Genomic DNA, 22,911 nt, shown 5'->3' with positions numbered 1-22,911 from the left:
ACTTAGGAACACTCTGGTGCTGCAAATGACGTAGAAGTGATTTAATCTATACACATTTTGAGGGGAGTGAAGGGAACAGAGAATAAAATGGCCAGGATGACTGGATTTTCTACACAACTAGCTATAAAGGTATATTTTCTGTTTGTGCTCCCTCCATAGTAAGGACTTTTTAAAAAACAAAAAATCTTGGGTCAGGTCATGATCTGACAATCTCTTCTAAACCTGAATTCCTGTCTCTGCTGAGCCTTCGTATCACAGGCGTGACCAACATGGATGGAGTAGAGAAGAAGGTGAAAAACACAATTAATATTCAACTCACTAAATATAAACTGGAGAAGGAGTCTCAGAAAAGCAAACGCTTAAGTCAACAGCACCACTAAGGAACTGAAGGAAAACTAAAAAAAGTGATTTTTTTGGCAAGAATTCGTAAGGGATTCGGTATGTTATACGAAGCACTACAGCAACCACACAGCATTTCTCATGGCAGAGAGCACCCTGGGTGTTTTGCACAGCCCTCTTTACAGTCCTCATATTGCAAGAGGATTCTTCTCTCCTGGTACTCAGTGAAGAGGGTCTCACTGAAAGGCCCAGTGCCTTGGTGAGGTGACAAAGATTTGTACGTAGCTCCACCTGGCAGAGTTGAGCTTTCAGCAGCTTCCTAAACTCCTAAATCCAAAGGATATTCTCACTCCCTAGCCTTACATCTATAAGTGTATCAGCAAGCAGCCAGCTTCCCTTACCATCCACCCCTTCCCCTTGCTACTAAATCTCTGCCTATTCCAAGCTCCAGGCATTTTAGAAACCATTCCTGCAACCTTGCATCAAGCAATATCATAGCAGCTGCCAGGATCCTCTTCTGAGCACCAGGCACATTTGCTGCGATATTCCAAAGCAGAGCAGGACTAAGTCAGCATCTTGTGAAGGGGACTTTTTCCTCCTTACTTTCATAGATGGATAGCTTAGCCTTCCCTCAGCACCTTCCCCAGGGGAGCTGGTGTCTTCATTGAGAAAAAAGGTGCCGAGAACCACTTGATGCCAGACTAAGAGAACCTCTTTCTTCTGCTCTATTCGCCATACCAAAGTGCCAGGATCTGCATAAGTTAGAGCTCACTCATAGCCCATCAGAAATATCAAAAAGCAAATTCCCCTCATGTGACCTACAGATGTTGATGTAAGTCTTCCTACAACAATAAAGATAAATACCTCAGTTGTGATTTAGGAAAAAAAGGCACGTGGTTGTGACTCAGACATAATAATCTCCCAGTGATTAAGAAGAAAGAGAAAAGAAAAAAAATGGGACAAAGAGGAAGAAAACAAAATTGAGAAGAGATAAACAATAGTTGATCCTTGATTTAACCCCTACCTGAATCCAAGATCTAAGAAAAGTAAAGGAACTAATAACTATGCATTTCTAGCATGGCAGGATAAGTGTTCCTGCACACATAGATGCTTCCTGCCAAGCCAAGGGTGGCAGAAAGCCTTGAGAGCGCTAGTCCTCTTCCCGCTGTACCTGCATAGAGGAACAAGCTCAGGGTGGCCAGGAGCCAGAGCCCTCTCCATGCAGTTGTCACCTAGGCTCTCCCTCTCATTTAAGAAAGCTCTGCTCCATTCCACAAATCGTTTTTTTCTCCCAAACTCACCTATCTTCAACCCTCAGCATAATCTGAGCTCATCCAATCTGGGCTATGATGGGGAGCTGCCCATGCGGAATCCCAGTCATTTGAGGTTGGACAGGATAAACTTAGAATATGAGGTTTTCCTTTTAAAAACTTGTAAAGATCAAGTGGTAGCTATTCCTAATGATAGAGACAGATGCAATAAGTTGGTGGGGAGTAACTACAGAGTCCTGTAGTTACTCACTTCATTAAGCTTTAATTGTAACTATTTCAAGGTGCAACCCCAGCACCATAATCAGATCCCGAGGTGGCCGAGGCACGGATAAGTGTAATGAGCCTTTCACAAAAATGAAAGGCCTGCAGTTTTCTCCCCAGACACTAATGGTACAAAACAGAGTTAGAAAATGCTGTCAGCAGGAACAGAGAGAAGCTGGGGATCCAAGAAGACCTTTAGGCTATGGAATTTAGAAACATTGAATAGAAGGATGCTATTAACCTGGGTTGCTGATTTAACTTCTGTTTCTCCTAGCTGCATCTCCAGCTTTCTCTGGGAAGCATCTCAAGTAAATCCCCACCATCCTGAGCTCATTCGTACCTCGCTTTCTGTAAAACCATTTACCATACTGGCAAGACCAGAAGCCAAAGAAATGGAAGAGAGATAGTGATTGACATAGAGCCAACACCGCTGCCCCCTCCTTCCACCTGCCACCTCTGGATCCACTTTGTCTCTACTGGTCAAAGCAGTTTCCAGCTGCAGTTTGCAAGCCCTGACCTTTCCTGCGTCAGACTGAAGTGGAGAAGGAATTGTCTGGGCACCTGCAGCTGAGGATGCGTCAGACCCCAGGGAGACTGCTGAGCCAGAGGAACTGAAACAGCCACTGAAGTCAGAAAATGAGCATTCTGGTACAATCCAGTGCTAATGTCCAGGCAGGAAATAGAAATGAACTTTGGAATAAAAGTCAACAATTGTGAATGAATGAAAATGGGAGCAAGGCTACCAGAACCCCTTCATTTTGGTGATGTCATGCTTCCCAAATGCCCTTCAGAGATGCAAATTGTCTACAATGTAATAAAAAGGGCATTTTCTAGAGTGTGCAGAGCTTGCATAGTTTAATTAAGCATAAACTAGGGTGACTCTGAAAAGGAAAATGATGTAGATTGCATTCTCTGAGTGACCTTGGAAATGTGCTCAGATACTTTCTCTGCACAGCAATTAAATAAAGTCGCACTTTGTATTCTGACATGAGTATCCTTTTCTTTTTGTTAGAAATATATATTTTTGTTTTCCCCAATTCCCTGTTCTCGCACTGGTTTAGCTCTGTGCTTAGCAAATATGACTTCTTTCCCTTACAGTAACAGTTGCCTATAGCCTCACCAGGTCTACTTTTCACAGAATCACATAATGGTTGAGGTTGGAAGGGGCCTCTAGAGGCCATCTAGTCCAACCTCCCTGCTCCAGCAGGGACACCTAGAGCACGTGGCACAGGGTGGCGTCCAGGCGAGTTTTGGAGATCTCCAGAGAAAGAGACTCCACAACCTCTCTGGGCAGCCTGTTTCAGGGCTCTGTCACCCTCACAGTAAAGAAGTTCTTCCTCATATGAAGATTAAACTTCCTGTGTTTCAACTTACACCCATTACCCCTTGTCCTGTCACTGGCCACCATGGAGAAAAGCCTGGCCCCATCCTCCCTACAATCACCCCTCAGGTACTTGAATACATTAATCAACTCTCCTCTCAGCACTCTCTTCCCCAGACTAAACAGGCCCAGCTTGCTTATTCTTTCCTCATACGATAGATGCTCCAGTCCCTTAATCATCTTTGTGGCTCCACGTTGGACCCTTTCCAGAAGTTCAATGTCTTTCTTGTACTGGGGAGCCCAGAATTGCGCACAATACTCCAGATGCAGCCTCACCAGAGCTGAGTAGAGAGGCAGGATCCCATCCCTCAACCTGCTGGCAACGCTCCTCCTGATGCAGGCCAGGATCCCATTGGCCTTCTTGGCCACGAGGGTACATTGCTACCTTATGGTTAACCTGTTGTCAACCAGGACTCCCAAATCCCTCTCCATGGAGCTGCTTTCCAGCAGGTCAACCGCTAGTCTGTACTGGTGCCTAGTGTTATTCCTCCCCAGGTGCGGGACCCTGCACTTGTCCTTGTTGAACCTCATGAGATGAGCGGGGCCAGGCACAGCTGCTCCCCATGCAGCTGCCTCAGGCTGGAACAGTCAGAGGGCTCTGCCCTGCCCTGCAGTCTATAGGGCGCCTGCAGTGCCCAGGGGTCTCTTTGGGAACACTCTTCTCTCAGCAGCTCCATGTGGCTTTCAAAGGGGAATAGGAATCGAAAATTCTAGAGGAAAGGCTGGAAAAAGTGGTGAAGCATGGGGAAAAAGTGAGCTTGTGAGGGCACAGAAATGGGGAGGGCGGGCAGGGAAATGGTGCTGGTTGGAAGCTGCTGTTTGAACCACAATGTAGTTTCGATGAACCATAGCACGAAGGCTGCTGGCTCATAAAAAGGTGGGATACCCAAAAGGAAAGCAGTGATCCCAGAGCAATTGCATCCCATTACGGTATGTCAGAGATGCCTTTGATGGCACAAACCTGTAATTAGTTACGGGCAATTTTGCTATTTTTGAAGAAAGAGAAGGAAACAAAAATAATTATTCCTTGTATTAGGGAATAGCTCATTCAAGTCTTGCTTTAAATAAAATTCGTTCACTGCTGATATATATACTCTCATGATTTCAGAATAAACAGCAGTGATCCAGTAAAGTTTAGACAATCTTGAGAACCACAGGAGAGATTTGAAAGTCTACTGAGGTAGGCTTCTTTAAGTTTTAAGGATTTGAAGGTTTGGTTCCCACCCCTTCTGCATTTGAGAAGCTCACTTAACTACTAGTATTTTGAGAAGGAAGGTCTCTCGGTTCTGTAAGAAAAAAGAAAACAGAAGGATTCGGCATGAGCTGCGAAACGGCCGAGAGCTGCATTTCACGCCTGCTAACGCTAGAGGGGGCAGCAGGAGAGCGAGGGAACAGAAGCACCCGGGAAGCGCCCGGTACCCCGGCGAGAAACCCGCCCAGGGCACTCGAGCTCCAGGTTCCCAAAACCGCAACCGATCGTAGCTGGACAAGGTCTGCTCACCTTGGCCGTTCCTCCGGGAGTGCCAAGCACCAGTTTTTGCAATTCCTTCTGGGAACCGTGCCTCTTTTGGGGCTATTTCTCTGCATGGAGAACAGGGAGCCACAGTTGCAGTTCAAGAGCTCAGGGCTGCAAAGCTGTGACGGGCGCCACAGTGAATCTGTGCAGAGGCCTCTGGCACATGGTCAACTCGAGCACCCGCCAGGCCACAGCAGAGGCTGGGGCTGGTTCGCCTCCTGATTTTCCGTAGTATATGGCAGGAGCAGGAAATAACTCACCCCTTTACGGCTGGTGCGAAGAAGGCTCCCAGCCCTGAAGTGGTGCTGCTTCCACGGCAGCCCGGGAAGCCCAACGTGCCCCGGAATTCCGGCAGCAACACTGGCTTTGTGGTGCGGATACTATAACACACACAGGCACTCCTCTTAATCTCACTAACCGCCGTTTATTCATATACTGAAAGAATACACACGCGTGTCAGTAGCAAGGAGTGCACCACCTCCTCTTCACTAAAAAAAGCTACATGTATGTACAGCCTTTAAATGTTCCCAGTGTAACTACCATACTGTATTAAATGTACTTTCATATAAACTACTTCTCTTTACATCATTGTATGCATTTGAAAATGCGTTAAAAATTACCGAGGGGCATGTTCTATTATCCTTTCTCACTTCCTATGCTTCTGCCTGGCGTTCTGACAGGCACAGTAAATTATGGTTATGCATAGCTTATTTACTACCCAAAACAGAATATATTACAGAATACAGGCCAGGGAGAAAATACTATTGTGGCATTTGACAAGGCAGAAAGAAAGAATAATTTAGGTGCTTCGTAACTGCTGTTATTCTGGCTGTAATCTGGAGCTCTTCCTTGGGAGCAGAGCAGAACATGGCGCTTTTTGAGACACTGCCTCATTTAATTCTGTAAAACACTTTGCAACCCCTCTTCTTCACTGGCCAGTGCTTTTGTGCCCCCTCCTGCTGCTTTGATCCCAGGCAGGTCCTGGCGCTAACTTGGCTGGGAGCGGCCAGTCCTGGGCCTGATGGGGCGGCAAAACCCATCCCGTCCCACGTGGATGAGCTGCGCTCCCGTTGATCACTTCATCTTCGTTATTAAGCCCGCCTCTGCAGAGACCATTTTAATTTAATTCTATTTGATAGCCAAGTCTCAAAGCCCCTTGGCTCTTGAATAGTACAATCGTTTGCTATTGGGTACAAAAGCCCTTTGCAATCGTCCTCATCTGCCTTCTCATCAGAAATAAGATCCAGCTTCTTTAAACCAGCTTTTTGCTTTTCGGACTTCGGCCCCTCGCTGTGCGAAGAGTACGAGCAGCGAGTCCCAAAAGCAGAGGTGAGCACACTGTGAAATGCTGCTCCTGGGCAAAGCCAGGCATGCACAGTGGGCACAAAAGCAGTGAAAAATGCCGCCTCACAAGGCAAGTTAAAGAAACTGCTTGTCAGCTCTACCCGCTGCACAAGGACAGGCTCTAAAAACTGAGAGAACAGTGAGAAACCTCATTCACTGCCAGGCACGCTAACCACATCTTGGTTTCACAGGACTGCTTGGCTCAATCCCAGGGAAGCTAGTGACAACACTTACTGCCCTGCGCGGGGCAGCCTGGGCGCCATCAGCCCGAGCCGAGGAGCGGCCGCCACACGAGCGGTCAGAGGCAGTGCCCAAGGCCTCAGGGGCAGCCACCACACGAGCAGTCAGAGGCAGTTCCCAAGGCCTCAGCGGCAGCCGCCACAGAGCAGCCGCCACACGAGCAGTCAGAGGCAGTTCCCAAGGCCTCAGCGGCAGCCGCCACAGAGCAGCCACCACACGAGCAGTCAGAGGCAGAGGCCTCAGGGGCAGCCGCCACAGAGCAGCTGCCACATGAGGAGTCAGCGGCAGTGCCCAGGCCTTGGGGCAGTGCTGCTAAACTGTAGCTAGAAGTAAACCCAGGGTGAGCATCTGCATAGGACGAAAGTTAACACGGAGTTTAAAAACACAATTAAATGAGTTATATTTTATTTCATGGCACCTAGACAAATTTGTTGAAAACTGCGATATTCTAGGTCACTGGTAGTTTATGGCTCCTCATGGGAGTCCTTGAGCATCAGCCGCTTCTGCAGCACCGTCTGCCTCTTGGATGTCTCAAAACCTGTGTGAAACATCTCAGTTTGTGGTAACGGAGCAGGTCTCCACATGCCCAAGGCAAAAAAGTGAGGCTGGGGCTGCACAGAGATGCCATGAGGGCCTGCGTCACGGAGGAGCAAACAAAGAGAGTGTCAGTCTGCACAAAGCCATGCTGTTGCCCAGCTCTGGGGTGCCACAAACAGGCTCGTGATGAAACCAGCCAACTGGGAGGGAAGTTTAAAGAAACCCAGTGTGGGGTGAAACAAAAGGCGGTTCTGGGAGGCAGCTCTTTTTGGATATGGTGCAGACGGCCTGACACAGGCTCCATGCATGGCCTGAATGCCCTGCTGAGGATAAGGGAATGTCTTTATCTGTAGCCACCCAAAATATTTTTAGACTACCCAATATATAGCATGGTCCTGTTGTTCAATCTGACTTTTTGCATCCTGGCAAAAGCCTGGAATGATCAAGAGGAAAATTCTATTTTGAAAACAGGGTTAGGGGTCATTTGAAATAGTTCTGGCTGCCTTGGTTTCCAAAGATTTGGTGCCACCAAAGTAGCATTTAGCTCTCAGGCAGGATTCCCCAAACACAGCTCGTGATGGCCGGCACCTGCACTCATGGCTTGGGAGCTGTGCTGGAGTGAGACTTCTGAGGGGGGGAATAATGAGCTCCCTGTGTGCAGGAGAGCTACAGCTCAGAGAACGTGAACACAGATGTATCGTTCAAATTAACTGAAGCTGTGCTTTCCAGAAGAGCAGGAGATCATGACAGATTTCTTACTTCTTAAAATGCCCCAGAAGCTACTCAAAATCATCAGGAAGACTGACTGAGGGCCACATAAGGTGAACTTATGGAAAAGTTACCAATACATTATGAATTGGGCTGAGCTTGCAGCTGATTTCCTCATGTCACCAAGCAGCTCTCTGTGACCCAACACTGTTAAGATGCCACCACCCAAAAGTGACAGACCCTTCTTTTCCTGGCTACACAGCTCTTGCAGGCTGGGCTATTTGTAATGCATGATCTGTTACCGAAATAAATACCGATTAATGGAAGAAAAATGGCAGTGGATTATGGCTTTCCTTTTGATCTGCAATGAGTTAAAGTGATGCCTTGGGCTTATTATAAACCACAAAGACTTTGAAGACATTCCTCAAGAACCGAACAAAAAGCGCATTTTGGAAAGTTGCTGTTCACTTTTATAGTCCATCAGCAACTATGCACAGCTGCCTCCCATCTTAAATATCACTACTGAGATGTTAGTTTAGGAATCAAGACCTTTCTATGCTTTGCATGATTTCCTCTTTGCCCTTTTTTTTTTTTTTTAAATGAGATAACCAATTTAAGGCAGGTTTCGGGGTAAAATGCAGACCAGTCTTGGATGTCAAAATTAATCTTAATGCATAGCACTCTCCTCTGAATGACTGCAGATTGCAAAGTGTTTTTGAAAAAGGCTAAAATGGACATGACATGCAGTAACCAAGTAGATGCAATCCCTGATTAATAGGCAAGTTTCTAAAGTCCGCAAAATGCTGTCCACAGGTCCACAGGTGCACCCTATTTTTGGACAGGTCTCTGTTTTGCTTGTGTATAAATGCCATTTTAAATGAATTTCACTCCAGCAGCTTTTCATAAACTCAGGTCAATGATGATGTGTTCAAATATCTGTGTGTTTCCTTTAAAACTAGAAGCAAAGAAAAAATCTCTTCGATCTGTTGACACGGCTGTGAACGAACGCGGTGCTTGCACATAGATTTCTTTAAACAACCTAAAGAGCTTCTTCTCCCCATCCCACTGGTATATCTGGGAGAAGGTATAGTCACTTCCCAAGGCCAGGTAGTGATTACTTTTGAAGGAGAAAGGCTGCAGTATCATGGCTCCTCGGGAGGGAAGAGCCTGTATCTCCACAAACTGTTTGCTATTCCATTTCATGACTCTGGAGTCGCCAATGAACCTCGTGAGGGTGATGAACAGGTTGTTTTCCATCCTAAAACTCTTCACAGCCAAGACGTCCTCCATGTTGGGGATTTCACTGTGTGGGACAAACTTCTTTGAAACTTTGTTCCACTGGAGTATGATGGGAACCTGTGAGCGGCTAGAGAGGATTAAATGCGATTTCCCATCTATATCCAGGAACTCGGCATCAGTGTCCCTGAACCACTCGTGAAGTGACTGGTAGGAGTAGAAACCTTTGTTATTCCACTTGTACACTGTTGACAAACCTGCCTTAGAGCTATCTGCTATAACAAAAAACATCTCGCTGTCTATCTCAAACAGCTCTATGTCATTTGGTTTGGAAATGCGAGATACTTCGATATCCTGGAATTTCACAAATTTCGTCCAGCTTTCGTCATACTTGTAAATGTGTGAGCCACCAAAGAGCTGTGCCACTACCACAAAGACTTGGTCACCAACAAGAATGGCTTTACATCCCACTATGGACTGACCTATTGCCCAAAGGAAAAAAGCAAATATGTTAGCACAGTACAAAGCAACATTTACAACACAGAGATTTGTAAAATCACCCCATTCTCACTCCCGTTTTAATCTTCACCATCTCGTAATCTTTTCATGCTGTATCACATATGTCATTTTTGTTTTCTGCCCAACAACTGGAAGATGACTTCAGATGCTGGAACATTGCAAGTGTTTGTGCAAGTGTGTGCAAGTTTGTGTGCACCCTGAAACACTCACTGCATTTTATCCAGAATGTTTTTTCTTTCTCTGTTCAAGCACCTTCCCCTTAATATCCAAAACAATTATTTCAGACAGGTTTTACTACCCCAAAATCGCAAGACTTGTTATTTCATGACTCAGCAGGAATTTGCAATTCTCTTACTCTTGGAATACCTGTGTTTCCACTTGTTTTTTTTTTGCTCTAAGAAGGCAGACCCTCATTTTCATTATTTCAAATGGTGTATCCAAAGGATACCAACTGACAGCAAGATGAACAGATAAACTTAACTTTGTTAAGCTTAACTTCTGTTAAAGTTTTCCAAGTATTCCTGAAATTCCAGATTTATTTTCAACTCAAAATATTCAGGAACAACACAGTTGCCAAACTAGATCAGATCAGGTTAAGGTCCGTTTTGATAAGCACCAAGTCACTATACAAGATCCCCATCTAAAAGGGTAATAATCAGGCTATTTATGAAAGCACCAATGGCAATAAAAGAAGAATTACTCTCGCAAACATGTAGTTGATATAGAAGTTCAGATATACAATAGAGAGTTGTGTATCCACACAAACTCTTCTACACTTGCTCTGGCCATGTCATTTCGGGAGACTTGCACTGGCTTTCAGGCAGCCTACATGGCTGTTTCAGCTCTGACCTGTGATGATTTCTCCTTTCAGAGCTAGTACGGTAAGGGAGATTAAATTTATCTGGAATACCATTAGGTATCCACCGCGTAGACATCCGTACTGGAGTCTGACCATCCAAGCTCCTTCTGGCCTAATCTAGTTTTTTTTTTTTTTTAAAAAAAAAACAGCTTCTAGAAAAGAATTAATCTGACCTATTGCAGAGAGAGGGCAAGAATGCCTGTTTCTCTGTGTATTGACTAAAAAGGCCATCTTGACAAATAGTTCAGGTCCATTTCTTCATGCTGTAAAGAGCAAAATTTGGACATGTGAATGACAAACACATAGTTACTAATACAACTCTCCACGGAGTGTGTAGCTGGATCCTGAGCTCTCCAAAATGCTCTTCGGGCTCTGCAGAGGCTCTCACCTTTGTGCACTCTGACAGAAGTCTCTAGCTCATTTTTATGTGGAGTCCAGAGCTTAGGCTCTGGCCTTCCAAAAACCCAGGTATGTCATTTGAGAAATGAGTCTTGGCGCACTTGCTGGGTGTGCAAAAGAGCAGACACAAGTCCTGAGGGGAGTGTCTCCTAATCGTGCCATTCAGATGAAGGTGAAACATGTCTGGAAGACAAACTCACACAAATGAACTATTTCACCAGCTGTCTTGCCCAATTTTGCCAATGACTTTAGCTCTCAAATCATTTCCAGAGCTTCTAGAGTCTTCTGCTGGTTCTCTTCAGTTCATTTCTTTATATCCACCGGCATGTTTTCCCCTAATCTACCGACACATAATGGAACGTAAAATGCAAATTTTTCCATTTCCAAAATCGGCTGATAGGGAGGCAGCACCTTTCAAAACTTTCAGTAGTGACACAAAGCTAATCTGAGGAAGTAGCTGCTGGTTGGCTCTGTAAACTCCCCAGAGCACCTGCTGAAGACACAACACGCTCTTTGTTACCAAGACTGCAAGGCAAGAAGTAATCCATCATACGTAAGAAGGAACAGGAGGAAAGGATGCTTCATGGATAAATTTAGCTCCAAAGTCTTCAGAACTAATAGCTTGAAGTGGCTGGGAAGCCTGACAGTGTGTAATAGCTCTAGAGACTGTCCCTTCTGCCTGTACACAGTCCTGACTGATTGAGCTTTGCATAGCACCATGATTGTGAGCTTGGGACAGAACAGTTCACAGCATTAGAAAGCCACCTGGTATCCATATGGACAACTGCTTGGTGAGGGATGTAGCCAGGATGTAAATTTAGCACTTTTGTAAATGGAAGGTAAACCTGGAAGCTTTATAGTACACCTACTTAGGTAACAGTCACAGCTTTAACATTTCAGCTGTGGGACAAGCTTTATTGACCTGCCCACCCTAGATGCACTCTCTGTATTCTTTCTACGCACAGGAGATTATTGTTACATTTGGTTTTGAAGGTGGCAAAAACTTGGGCAACATGAAGCGTTTCTTTAACAGGTACTTTAACCTATAGCATAACATAGGCAGTGTCTAAGTTGGGCCAGCGTGACATGCGCAGCAAGTGTATGTGCCTCTGGACCTGTTGGCAAGACCAACGCTCTCACACAGACAAGAAAAAAAAACAGCTTGCACTAGCTTGTGCGCTACAGTGAGGGTAAGAGCACGGGTATTACAAAGATGCACTACTCCATAAAATCAATCTTGTTCAAACCTTATGCACTTTGAACTGCTCATTTCAGACAGAAGGATTAACTGGTTCCCACCTATGAATTTCCTCTGCATGATTCCTCCTTGTGAAATGCCAGTCACTGGAATCCCAGTGTTCATATACCTGTGATATTGTCATAACTCCTGAAATTCATTTCAATGTGATCCCACTCGAGGACCATGCAGTTCTCCATGCTGGGCTGTGCAATGGCTACGAACACATCGTTCTTAGAGTTGAATGTATCCACGGACACTGAGTGGTAGGGCAAAACCTGGTGAACAACAAAATCTAGAAACGTACATTGATACTAGTTAGGATACATCCTGGCTGGGAACACAGAACAAGTGATTGCTGAGTACAACCATTAACACTGAAAATGTTTTCAATGGAACAGTCTGGGTTGTGTATAACATGGAATTGCCAGTGCTCACGTGTCAGGCATGCAGCCATCAGGGAAGAAAGTCTCCTGCTTCAGGCATCATAGATTGTGCTCTGGACGAACATTTTCCAAGCAGAAAATAGTGGCCAATAGTGCCACTCCAATTTTGCACCTGCTTTAGCTGATACCAGTGAATTCAAGATACATTCACACAGTCACATGTCATCGAGATAGAAGCCTCTTTCCCCTCAGCTGGAAGTTGCTTTCCTGTCAAGTGAAATGGTCTCACTAAAATCACTTTCAAGCTGAGAGGCAACAACTTCCAGCGCAAGTCCAATAACTTGTTAAAGACATGCAAATTTAATCACTCGCAATTTGTGTTACGCTAAACCAGGCAGAAAGTGAAATTATATCTGAAGTTTGCCTGGGGACAACCCCATTTTGGCTAGACCATAGACAAAGCAGTGTAATCAAAAACTCAGTTAACACAGCATTTTATGGGACACTGTTAAGCAGTTTAAGCATAAAATATGACCAACCTGCAAGTTACTATCTGGTGGAAAATGTGTCTGAGATTCTAAGACCAAGGACTTGAAGCAATCCATTAAGATTAAGAACCTAACTCCCAAGTGTTAAGATTCCTTCTCAAAAACCAAGCGTCTTTTTAAACTTAATTCTAAAACTCGCCTTGTGCTAAGTCAGTAGTCAGCTTACAGCCTGTTTGGGGCAAAATGGGGAAACTTGAACGTGAATTTGGTATTTGGACTTGATATCTGGGCAAGGTCATTGATTTTCAGTTAAAAATAAATAAATAAAAAAAAATCAACACAGCAGAGCTGACACAGGAAAAACAACATTTATAACATGCTTCAATCTAGAACATGGCAGAAAATCTGAAGTTATATGTAAATATAGCTGTACAGAAAATGAATGAGACTTCCACTAAGATGAAACTTCTTTGTAGAACCAGGCATGCCTCTGTATTCAGCTCCATTTGCTGCATGCTTCACTATTCACTCCTACTTCGGAAGGGCCTGAGCATTCAGGAATTTTGGTGAAACGTTAATTAAATCCTCACTCTGATCCTTCATTTTGGTCCGTTATAAAATAATTGCTTTCAAATGAGGAACCTGATGCCTACACAAGCTTGAAAGTGCTGCCCTTGAGGAGACAGACTTCTGGAGAGTAAAGATAGACCACTACAACTGAGCAAATACAGCAGACACCACAGCTGGAACAGAAATGACAGACTCCCTTCTTTGGGCGATTACTATAAATAGACCAAGGGCTTGATTTGGAAATGCCAGTATGAAAACAAGGAATTTATCTTCATTCTCACTGGGAAAACAGCAGGATTGGAGAGAACTAACACCAGGGCAGGCAGAAAGTAAGTGATAAATCATAAAATGTGACTAAGGATGCAACGATAACAGATCCAGTCACAGAAAACCTAAATACATTTAAAATATTGAGAAAAAGAATATTGAGGGAAAAAAAAAAACCACCAAGCCTAACCCAGATCCAACACTGAAAGAAACATCTTTCTTTTTGAACCTCTGAGCAGTTCTGCACCACTTTGGGGGCACGTGTATGGCATCTGTGTATTAAAGCAAGCCGGAGTGCACATTTCAATGCACGGCTCCTCTGGAAAGGAGGCCACGTTCCATGGAGCTCTTTTCACTCATGCCTGTCACTGGGCTCATTACATCCCCACATATGTGAGGGTGCCTAACAGCAGCAGCCCTTGAAAAACAGTCAAGGCGACTTGTAGCTCCAGTGGGGACTTCCAGACTCTAGCACAGCCCAGAGCTGCACAGCAGAGCTGCTGCCACACCAGGCTGGCCATCAGCTTTGGGCTCTGGGGCTCGATCTACACATAGGCCCACCAACCCTGCTTTAATGCTTGGGAGAGGCCATATGGTAAATATAGGGTAAGGGCAGGGGAGAACCATACTACACCTGACTTTCCAAGCAAAGGCTACAGAGTGTGCACGTGGATTTACCCTTGGAAAAACTTGACTTCAAGCAGGGCAAGGGAGTGACATTAAGGGTGACTTTTGCCCGCAGCAACTTTATAATTACCTCTGCAGACAGGAAGGTGGGACAGAGGGACCCTAGGCCAGCAGAGCGCTGAGGATCAGGTAAATAAGGTTTATTGTTGCACTCAGTTAGTACAGTGTAACTTCTTAAATCAGACTGAAATAAAATAAAGTTCACTTTTACTTGGTGCTTTTGCAGGTACAGTAATGTAACCTCAGCATAGCTCATAGCTGAGTTCCAAGTTAGGACGCTATCTGTTATTTGGTATCCTTCTAGGAAGCAGATTACCACCCTTTACCTCTGCTGATTTTTTAACGTTTTTGAATTCTGATTTCTTTTTCTTCCCCTTTCATGTATTGCCCTTGGATTACCTTTTACATCTTGTCTTAAAACTTAACCTTGCAAAACTAATAATCAACTTTTCTGTTATTTCTTATCTCATTCTTGATGACTGACTTGATGACAGATGAGAATTTGAATGTCTCTGATATTACTGTATGGAATATAAAGGCAATGTATTCTCATCAGATATGTGAAAAACAGTACTATAGCAGCTGATATTCTCAGTTCTGTGATATAGCTACATTTAAATATAGGTAACGGCTGTTATATTTGGTCATAAAATTAAAGCATAAACACATGCAAGTTTTTCTCCTTCCCCTTCAGCATGCTTTACATTACCTAAAATAGCAATCAAGACACTAAGCAAGTCACTAGTTGGAATATTGCTCGAAATTTCTCTCCGGTGTAATGGAGTTCCATAAAGAAGTGCTGGCAGTATTCCTGCCACATTCGATGCTATTAAATTCTGCCCTCCTGAATAGAGATAGCTGATATAGCCCCATTATCTGAACTTCTTTTCATTGCTGTTTGTGAAATACAGAGATCTGGGGAAGCTCATCCGACATAACTACATGACTTTATTCCAGACCATACAAAACATTCTGTGAGGAAAATTAAGACACAAAGTGAGTCATAATCAAGCCTTTTGGAATAGGAACAGTCAGAGCTCTTCTCCCATTATTACTCAGTCCAAATAAAAACTCTACTTGCTTTGGTTTTAAAATGTAATTTTCTCACTTGATGCCTGTTCTGCTGTTTCAAAGTTCTTTGTATATATAAACCTTTCACCCCTTCCCTCCCTCAAGATCATGCTTCTAGAAGCAAAATAGATATAGACAAAACTTCTGATATTTAACTATATTCAGTGTACTTAGAAATACATATTCTTAATACCTGTAGTGGTGCATTCATAATCAAAACTTGCCACATCATTTAACTTCTTATCCTGATATTCTGCTGGACCAATACACAGGACATCAGAAACAGTGGAATTTGTCATCTTTAACCACAAAAACAGCCATTTGGCTTTGCAGTCACACTCGAATTTATTTCCCCTTAAATCTCTAAAAAACACAGAAATAAACATATTTGAAAAGGTTGATAACAATATGAATACTACATAACTGTTAGCACCTTGACATACTGAATTTAAAAATATGTAAAGTATTTTTGAGTAGAGAACAGGAAAGATTTCATATTTGAGTCTGACTCTCTTAGTACGTACATACCTTCTCCACTCAAGTGTTGTCCTTGGAAAACTGTTTCAAGCTGGGAAATATGCCTATGTATAATCTTAAGCATGGAGAACTGTGATTCATGTGTAAAGTCACATATATCTGTAAGTTTTCAAAGGTTTAGGACTGCAACATAATAAATGCTCACAGTGCGGTTGTCTGCTGCAAGTCTGCCTCCCATCGTCTGCTGATGACAGAGATAAATCCCACTGCTGCAGTAAACCACTCCAGCAGCACGCACTGACAGAGCAGGCTCGCCAGCACAATTTCAGTGCTGCATTAAAATACAGGGATATTTGAAATAATAATGGGGGGCTTATATTTTTAATGAGTCACTGCTAGTGGGAAGTCTAGTCAGTGTAAAATCCTTCCACCAAGTTATGGAAGATTTCAAATACTATCCCTGCTCTTCAATCCCTTGACAATCCTTGCGGCTTACAATCATACTTTGCTATTTCGGGGAGCCAGGCCAAAAATAGGGGAAGCTGACTAGCTGCTCAGTTGTACAAGAAAACGCTGACAGCACGTCAGCAATTGCTGACTTATACTGTACAAAAAGAAATATATATATATATATATATATATATATATAAATATATTAATGACTTTTCCTAAAATAGTCTCAGGAAATACTTCAAAAATAACAGGAAAAAATGGTAGGAGAAATTGCAATCCTAAAATTTACTCTCTCTTTTGCTAAAAAAAATGGATGTGTAAGATCAGAAAAAGCACAATAATGCAAACTGTGTGTAATACCATGAAAAATAATAGTGATTTAAGAAACAGCAGTTATTTTAGGAGAGTCTACCAAGTAAATAACTTTAAAATGAAAAAAAAAAGAATAACAAAATGCACATTTATTTTTGGTGTGGATATCAGATACAGCACCACATGAAAAAGAGAATTTATAACTCTGAGTAATAGAGTCACAATAACTGGAAGTAAACAGAAAGATTTTCATTACTTACAGTTCAATTAAAGAATCTAAGTCACTGAAGACATCCCTTGGCAGAGCTTTAAGATGGTTATTGGCCAAAGAACTAGAGAAGAAAGTTAGAACTTAATATCATTGTTATCTTGACTCTTAGTAAGTATAACTTTACTTACATAATGTTAATTAACTGGTATCACAGAACTACTAGCACTGATAATACCTACTAGGAATATGCACATGTTAATCACTCTCATTTGGGAATGGTGATTGCTTTGAGAGGCAAAAACAAAGCTGATGTAAAAAAGAAAAAGAGAAAAATACACATTCCACCTGGAAAAAAAATCTTTGTAACATGTACAGAAATCACTGTGCATGCTGAAAAGAAGCAGGAATGTTAATCCCAAGCACACAGCACCAAGGTGGTATCGGTGGCAGCATCCACAGGTGAGGGCTGCACTTATGCCCTGACATAAGTGTGCATGGGCACCTGAACATGCTGCAGTGCTGCCAGAGCAGGAGTCCCTTAAAGTACATTTCTACACACATCTGTAATTTTACATTTGTGGAAAACATATTATCAACAACTTGAGGTAGTGGACAAACACAGATAAAGGGAAATGTCCCATGTGGCATGAAAACCAGTTAGCCGCACCAAAGAGTTTGGTTCAAGTACAAATCACTCTACTAAGTGTTAAATAACTTACAGGTGAGTCAGGTCTCGAAGGCCACGAAATGCATTTCTTGAAATGGTTTGAATTTTGTTTCCTTCAATGAATCTAGCCAAAAAAAAAAAAAAAAGGACTTAAAAAAGATTTTAATTAGCACTATTATTAGTATCAGTGGTATTTTAACCTATGGCCTCCAAGCTCAGCAGGTTCCTGGCAGCCCCTTCAGACTTCAAACTGAGGAAGACTTGGTGGGGTCACTCACATTCCCTTTTCCCCTTTCCTCTGGCAAAACACAAGGAAGGATGCAGGTACCAGGCAGTACAAGAGAGAGCACATGAGAGAAAGATCCACCAGAAGAACAAAATGAACAAACCAAAAAAGCAAAGAAAGAAAGAAAAAGCATTACTACTCTACTACTTAATCTTCCTATACAGTTTGGTGTGTGAGGAAAGAGACCTGGGGAGCAAAAGCTTCTGATATGGATTTAGATGGACCTAAAGTCCTACCTTCCTTTCACAAGTTGCCAAATTTTAAAATCAGGGCAGCCCAGAGGTGTAAGGTCATCTTCACGGGCTGCAGATGACTCTGCTCAGGGAAGCTCGTGCTTGGGCAATACTGACGGTGCCTGGGCTACTGCACAGCGTGTGCGTCACCGTACCCATAAAGCCAGCGGGCTCCCAGGCCACTGCCACTGTAGCGATGTGCAGTCTGGAATCCCACATATCCCAAAGAGCGGAAAATGGCCACATCTGTAAGAGCACCATCAGCTTGGCCAAGCAGGCTGGCAAGGCAGCCTGGCAACCACCAAGATATTTCATGGCACAGGTGTACCTGGATGCAGAAAACCACACAATTACTTTAAAAAAGTTTTAGGGGATGGAAGTGTCTCCTTCGTTTGCCTTCCAGGGAAACGGAGGTAAAAGTGTAAGCCCACATCTCTCCTTCAGCGAGCCAAGGTGGGGAGAAGCCCTCACAGGGATGCAGGAGATGAAGTTAGTCTTAGTCTGTAGGGCGCCCCGAGTGCTGCTCTTACTGCCCTAGCTGTGGTGTGACGCTGTGCCAACAGCTGCTGCTACGGGAATGCCGAAGGGATACGCGCTGCAGACACAGCCCGGCTGCTCCCCGCCTGGCGGCTGTGCTTAGTGCACAAAGAAACTTCTTGTCCTCGCTTGTCAGCAGGGTTTCTGCTCTCCCTGGAACAGCTAAGCATCGATAGCTGCAGGGCATGAGTTCCTGAAGCTCTAGTGGCATTCCTGCTCCCCATGGGGAGGGGGAAAAAAGATAAAAGAGAAAAAGAAAGGCAAGAAAGAAATAAGGCTGCTCGCTTTGGGCTCCCAAATGTTGGAGGTCAAATTTGCTGGCAAGAGGCAGTACTTTGTGGCTTTGGCAGCGAGAACGACAACAACCATAAACTGAGAGCACTTGTTTGGCTGTTACCAAAGGAGACTGAAACTGTAAGGTTTTGATCAGCCTTAACCCTTTTCCCCAGTTTGCAATTAGCTGCCGAGGCAGAAATTTTCCCTGTGATCAGCTGAGCAGGGGCAGGGTGTTTTTCTTGGGGACATGGCTCTGGCTACAGTTACCCGTGTGCCTCTCAGAAGAGCATACACTACTGTAACAAGCTCCATGTGAGGCTCCCGAGTACCTGAAAGCTTAAGCAAGTCAGTACTGAAACAACATCAGAATATAGGCAGGGTTTTTTCCTCTTTCAAACATTCTGCAAATTACTGTTTTCACAGGTAGACACATGGAGAAAAGAATGATTAGATAAGTGTTGCTAATAAATGTTAATGAATGAGAAATGTTGAGAAATCTAGGTGTAGCTGAATCACGTATTTCAGCCTATACCGTTAACCACAAGCCACTTCTTGGTCTGTTAATCCTATTGTTGGCTACTCCTCACAGAGCATTAGTCTTGGATATACCTCATCTTCACACCTACTTTCCTGTAAGACTTTAGCAAGAGGCAGTTTTATGAACATAGCTCTTCCTAGAGAAGACAAACTTTTCCACAGTTACCTTTCAGCACGGAAAGATGGGTGGAAAGATTAATCTTTTGCAGATCACATTGAGAGTTTCAAAACATACCAGCTCATTTCCGGTAACACAGAGAAATGGCAGTCCTTTGGAGTATGAAGTGAGGACAGCCTGGGACCAGGGCTAATACTTTTTTTTAAAAGAAAAAAGGGTGACCTAAAAAAAAAAATTGGGAAATGAAAGTAATGTAAAAAACAATGAAGAAGCGAACTAAGTTAAGAAGAAGAAAGTTAAATAAATTTAAATAAGAATATAAATAAGAATATAAATAATTACAATATTTTACATTATATGAAATATATGTTTATATATTCATATATTCATAATTATTTATACTAATAAAGATAAATGCCACGGGCATTCAATGGGATATTAGAACAAAGGGGAAGTTGGAGAGGAAAGGTGGGGAAAGAGATCGAGTCTGGCAACCAGGGTGGCTCTGGGCAGGACAGACACTCTGCAACTCCTCTTCGGGGTGACGACGGGCAGAAGAGGTTTCAATAGCTCTTTCCTGAGACTCAAAACTCCTTGACCATGATGACACTGTTCTGCAAATCCAGGACGAGCTCTTGCTCAGCAGGAGTTTCTCAGTGCACTGTAATTACTCAGAGCCACCTTGCATTCATGGCATATTTTTAAAAAATCCACTGCAACCTCTAAAAAAAGAAAAAATGGTAGGCAACCATAAAGGACATTTGCACAGAAATAGAATATAAATCCTCTCTTTCTGATCCTCCTCGTAATTACAGTAAGGACTATTTCTCCAAGCCAGGAGTCTAAGCAACTTATCAAAACATCTTGATTTACAAAGGACAGGGGAATCATAAAATACCAAACTTACAAGTACTCAAGGTGGAAGAGACCGGCAAAGGCATCATCTCGGATAACAGTGAAGGAGTTAGAGTTCAGCAAGCTGAAAATAGAGAGCAGGTGTTAGGAAAGCACATTAAAACCTGACACCCTGGATTCCGCCAGTTGTGTTTATTGACCATGACTGGACTAATCTTAGTGACCCAAGCCCACGTCATCCTGTCCTTGCAGCACGCATGAAATACTGTGGCACTCCTGGTGTCTGCTCCAGGGGCTGCCTTGCCTTGCTCCACATCTTCAGGGAAAAACTGTGCGGGAGCCTTGTCAGAGCCTTGACAAGGCCCAGGAGAAAGAAGCTAAGCTCCTTTTCTGCCAGCAAAGCTTTTCTCTGCTCCATCAAAGAACAAAGGTAAGCCAGCTCCAATATTTGTGTTCAAAGGCAAAAACTGCTACCTCGCTTTAAGAAAACTGCTGAACTTCTTACTCAGCCTGAAAATCAAACCCTACTCAACACAAGTCATTTCTACGCAATCTCACCCAAATTTTCAGCTGCAAGCGACTAAGTCGTATGAAGCGCCGTACTGTAGTCACTTACTAATCCTCTTTTTGTAGGGCTTTAGGCATTTTACTAAAATTAACTTAGAACTAATGAACATGAAATGCAAACTTTCCCTGTGATCCTGGTCATTATACTAATACTAGGCAAATGCTCCTTAAATTATCCCAAAGAAATCTGAGAAAGATTCTGCAATCAAAAATAAATCCTTGCGTTACTGCTTTATCATGGCTGCTCCTGCAGCAGATAGACTCCTGGTGTATGGAAGTGCTTGGCTCAGCATTTATTTCTTCTGTAACTTAATCATTCCTTTTCTCATGCAAACTTAACAACCATGCTAACAAACAAAACCCATCAGGGCCCAAGCTGCTGGTGGGGTTAGAACCCTACCTTGCTCCCACATCTCATCTACTACATAGACACGTAGCTTCTGCCTTTCCCTACTCCCTCCCAGAACAAGCCAACTTTTCTTCCTGGAAACCCAGTATATCTAATGAAAATGAAGGACCTTCTGCAACTTTTCACACTATCACTATCTAAAAGAATTCCCTAATTTGCTATCTTCCACCCACACTTTCTCTCAGGCAACTCCAGGATTCATCGAGATGACACAGGTCTGCTCCTCCTCACATTTCTGGTGGGCAAAGTCCCACCAGAACTCCCACTGGCTCCCACAGGGCACCGTGCTGGCCTGAGCTCCAGCAAAACCTTCCCTTGGGGCTTAGTTGATGACCAGACACTCTCGGGACATCCTCTGTTTCCCCAAGGAGACCAGAGCAGGCATCCTAAGAAAACACTCCGATCTCGGGCCTGACCCATGCTTCCATGGAAAGGGGGCTGGAGACCCCCGGTCTTTCTTCTCTCGGGTAAGCTCTTTACCTACGGAAGGTTGGAGAAGGTTTCTCACGTCAGAAAACATACCAGCGCAATGGTAAAGGCGACTTCCCCACATGCTACCTCAGGACAACTGTGTTTAGAAATGAGGTGGTTGGAGATAACCAGTGACTTGGTTGGTTGTCTCCAAGACATCTTCTCATCCCCAAAACACCCAAGTCCCAGCCTGTGTTGCTCAGCGCTCAGCTAAAGCAGGGGAAGCCTCTACACCGGCTCCGCTTCCTTCTCCCCATGCTTCCCATGAGATGGTGCTCCCACAAGGGAGAAGCACAGGCCTGTGGGACCCAAAGGGGACGTGGGCGCTGCAGAGCGGCTGCCCATCACCCTACCACGGGCCTCCACACTCCTGCCTGAGGCTCATTTTAGCTTGTAGAGCACGGGCGCTTCACGCGCGGACGCTTGACCTCCTGCTGGCTCAGGCTCCCTGCCGTCGCCTCAGCAGATGCCCAAGGTGAATGCGAGCGTCGCTGGCGCAAGAGGATCGTGAGCAGAACAAGTGAAGAAAGCTCTGCCCGAACTTCAGAAATCTGTGCCTCGAATCAGAACTTGCCAGAGCAGAGGGCAGCCTGTCCTCCCTGCACAAGGAAAGGTGCGTGTCCTCAGCAGGCGACACAGCCCACCCGTGCCTCGGTCACCAAGAAGCAGCTCTGAGCAGCCCGCAAGCTCCGTGCCTCGTGGGTGCCCTAAGGATGCCCATGCAGGGGCAGAGCGCTGCGGAGCCAGAGTGGTACTTACAGCAGCTGCAGGGAGGGCAAGTGCGAAAACATCCTGTCCTTGACTTCGGAGAAGGTCCCGTTAACGAGGCTCCTGGGGAAGGAGAAGTCAGGGGCAGCGCCCGGGCGCGGGGCCCCGCCGCCGCCCCGGGCCGCCCGCACTCACAGCGAGCCGAGGTCGGCGGGCAGGCTGCGCGGCGCCCCCGCCGCCCCCACGCACAGCGCCGACTCCCGCCAGCAGCTGCAGGGCGGCGCGCAGCGCGGCGGCGGCCTCCGCGCCGCGGCGGGCGGCGGCAGCAGCAGCGCGGCCAGCGCCAGCAGCCGCAGCGGCCCCGCCGCCATGCGGCCCGCGGGCGGCGCGCTCCCCGCCGCTGCCATCCGCCCGACTGCGCGGGGCCGCCGCCCGCGGGGCTCCGCCCGGCGCGGCCCGGGGGCGGGCGGAGGCGCTG

The 22,911-nt window shown here is 44.8% G+C and overlaps 1 protein-coding gene across 1 annotated transcript; it reads right to left on the bottom strand.

Moving 5' to 3' along the window:
• Window positions 1-7,935: 7,935 nt before the first annotated feature.
• On the bottom strand, window positions 7,936-22,840 carry LGI2 (leucine rich repeat LGI family member 2). The gene is made up of 8 exons (XM_088540056.1): window positions 22,629-22,840; window positions 22,485-22,556; window positions 20,331-20,402; window positions 17,489-17,560; window positions 16,819-16,890; window positions 15,510-15,679; window positions 11,978-12,142; window positions 7,936-9,315 (listed from the first exon to the last, which is right to left on the bottom strand). Exons 1-8 carry the CDS (start codon window positions 22,838-22,840, stop codon window positions 8,498-8,500), a joined length of 1,653 nt encoding a protein of 550 aa, XP_088396182.1. The 3' UTR covers window positions 7,936-8,497.
• Between the last annotated feature and the right edge of the window lie 71 nt (window positions 22,841-22,911).

Source organism: Tinamus guttatus, unplaced genomic scaffold (assembly GCF_059628265.1).
Source record: "Tinamus guttatus ecotype Peru unplaced genomic scaffold, ASM5962826v1 Tinamus_guttatus_pri_ptg000052l, whole genome shotgun sequence".
NCBI lineage: Eukaryota > Metazoa > Chordata > Aves > Tinamiformes > Tinamidae > Tinamus > Tinamus guttatus.
The sequence above is the reverse complement of the archived record's forward strand: the minus strand, read 5'-3'. Positions and strand labels throughout refer to the sequence as shown.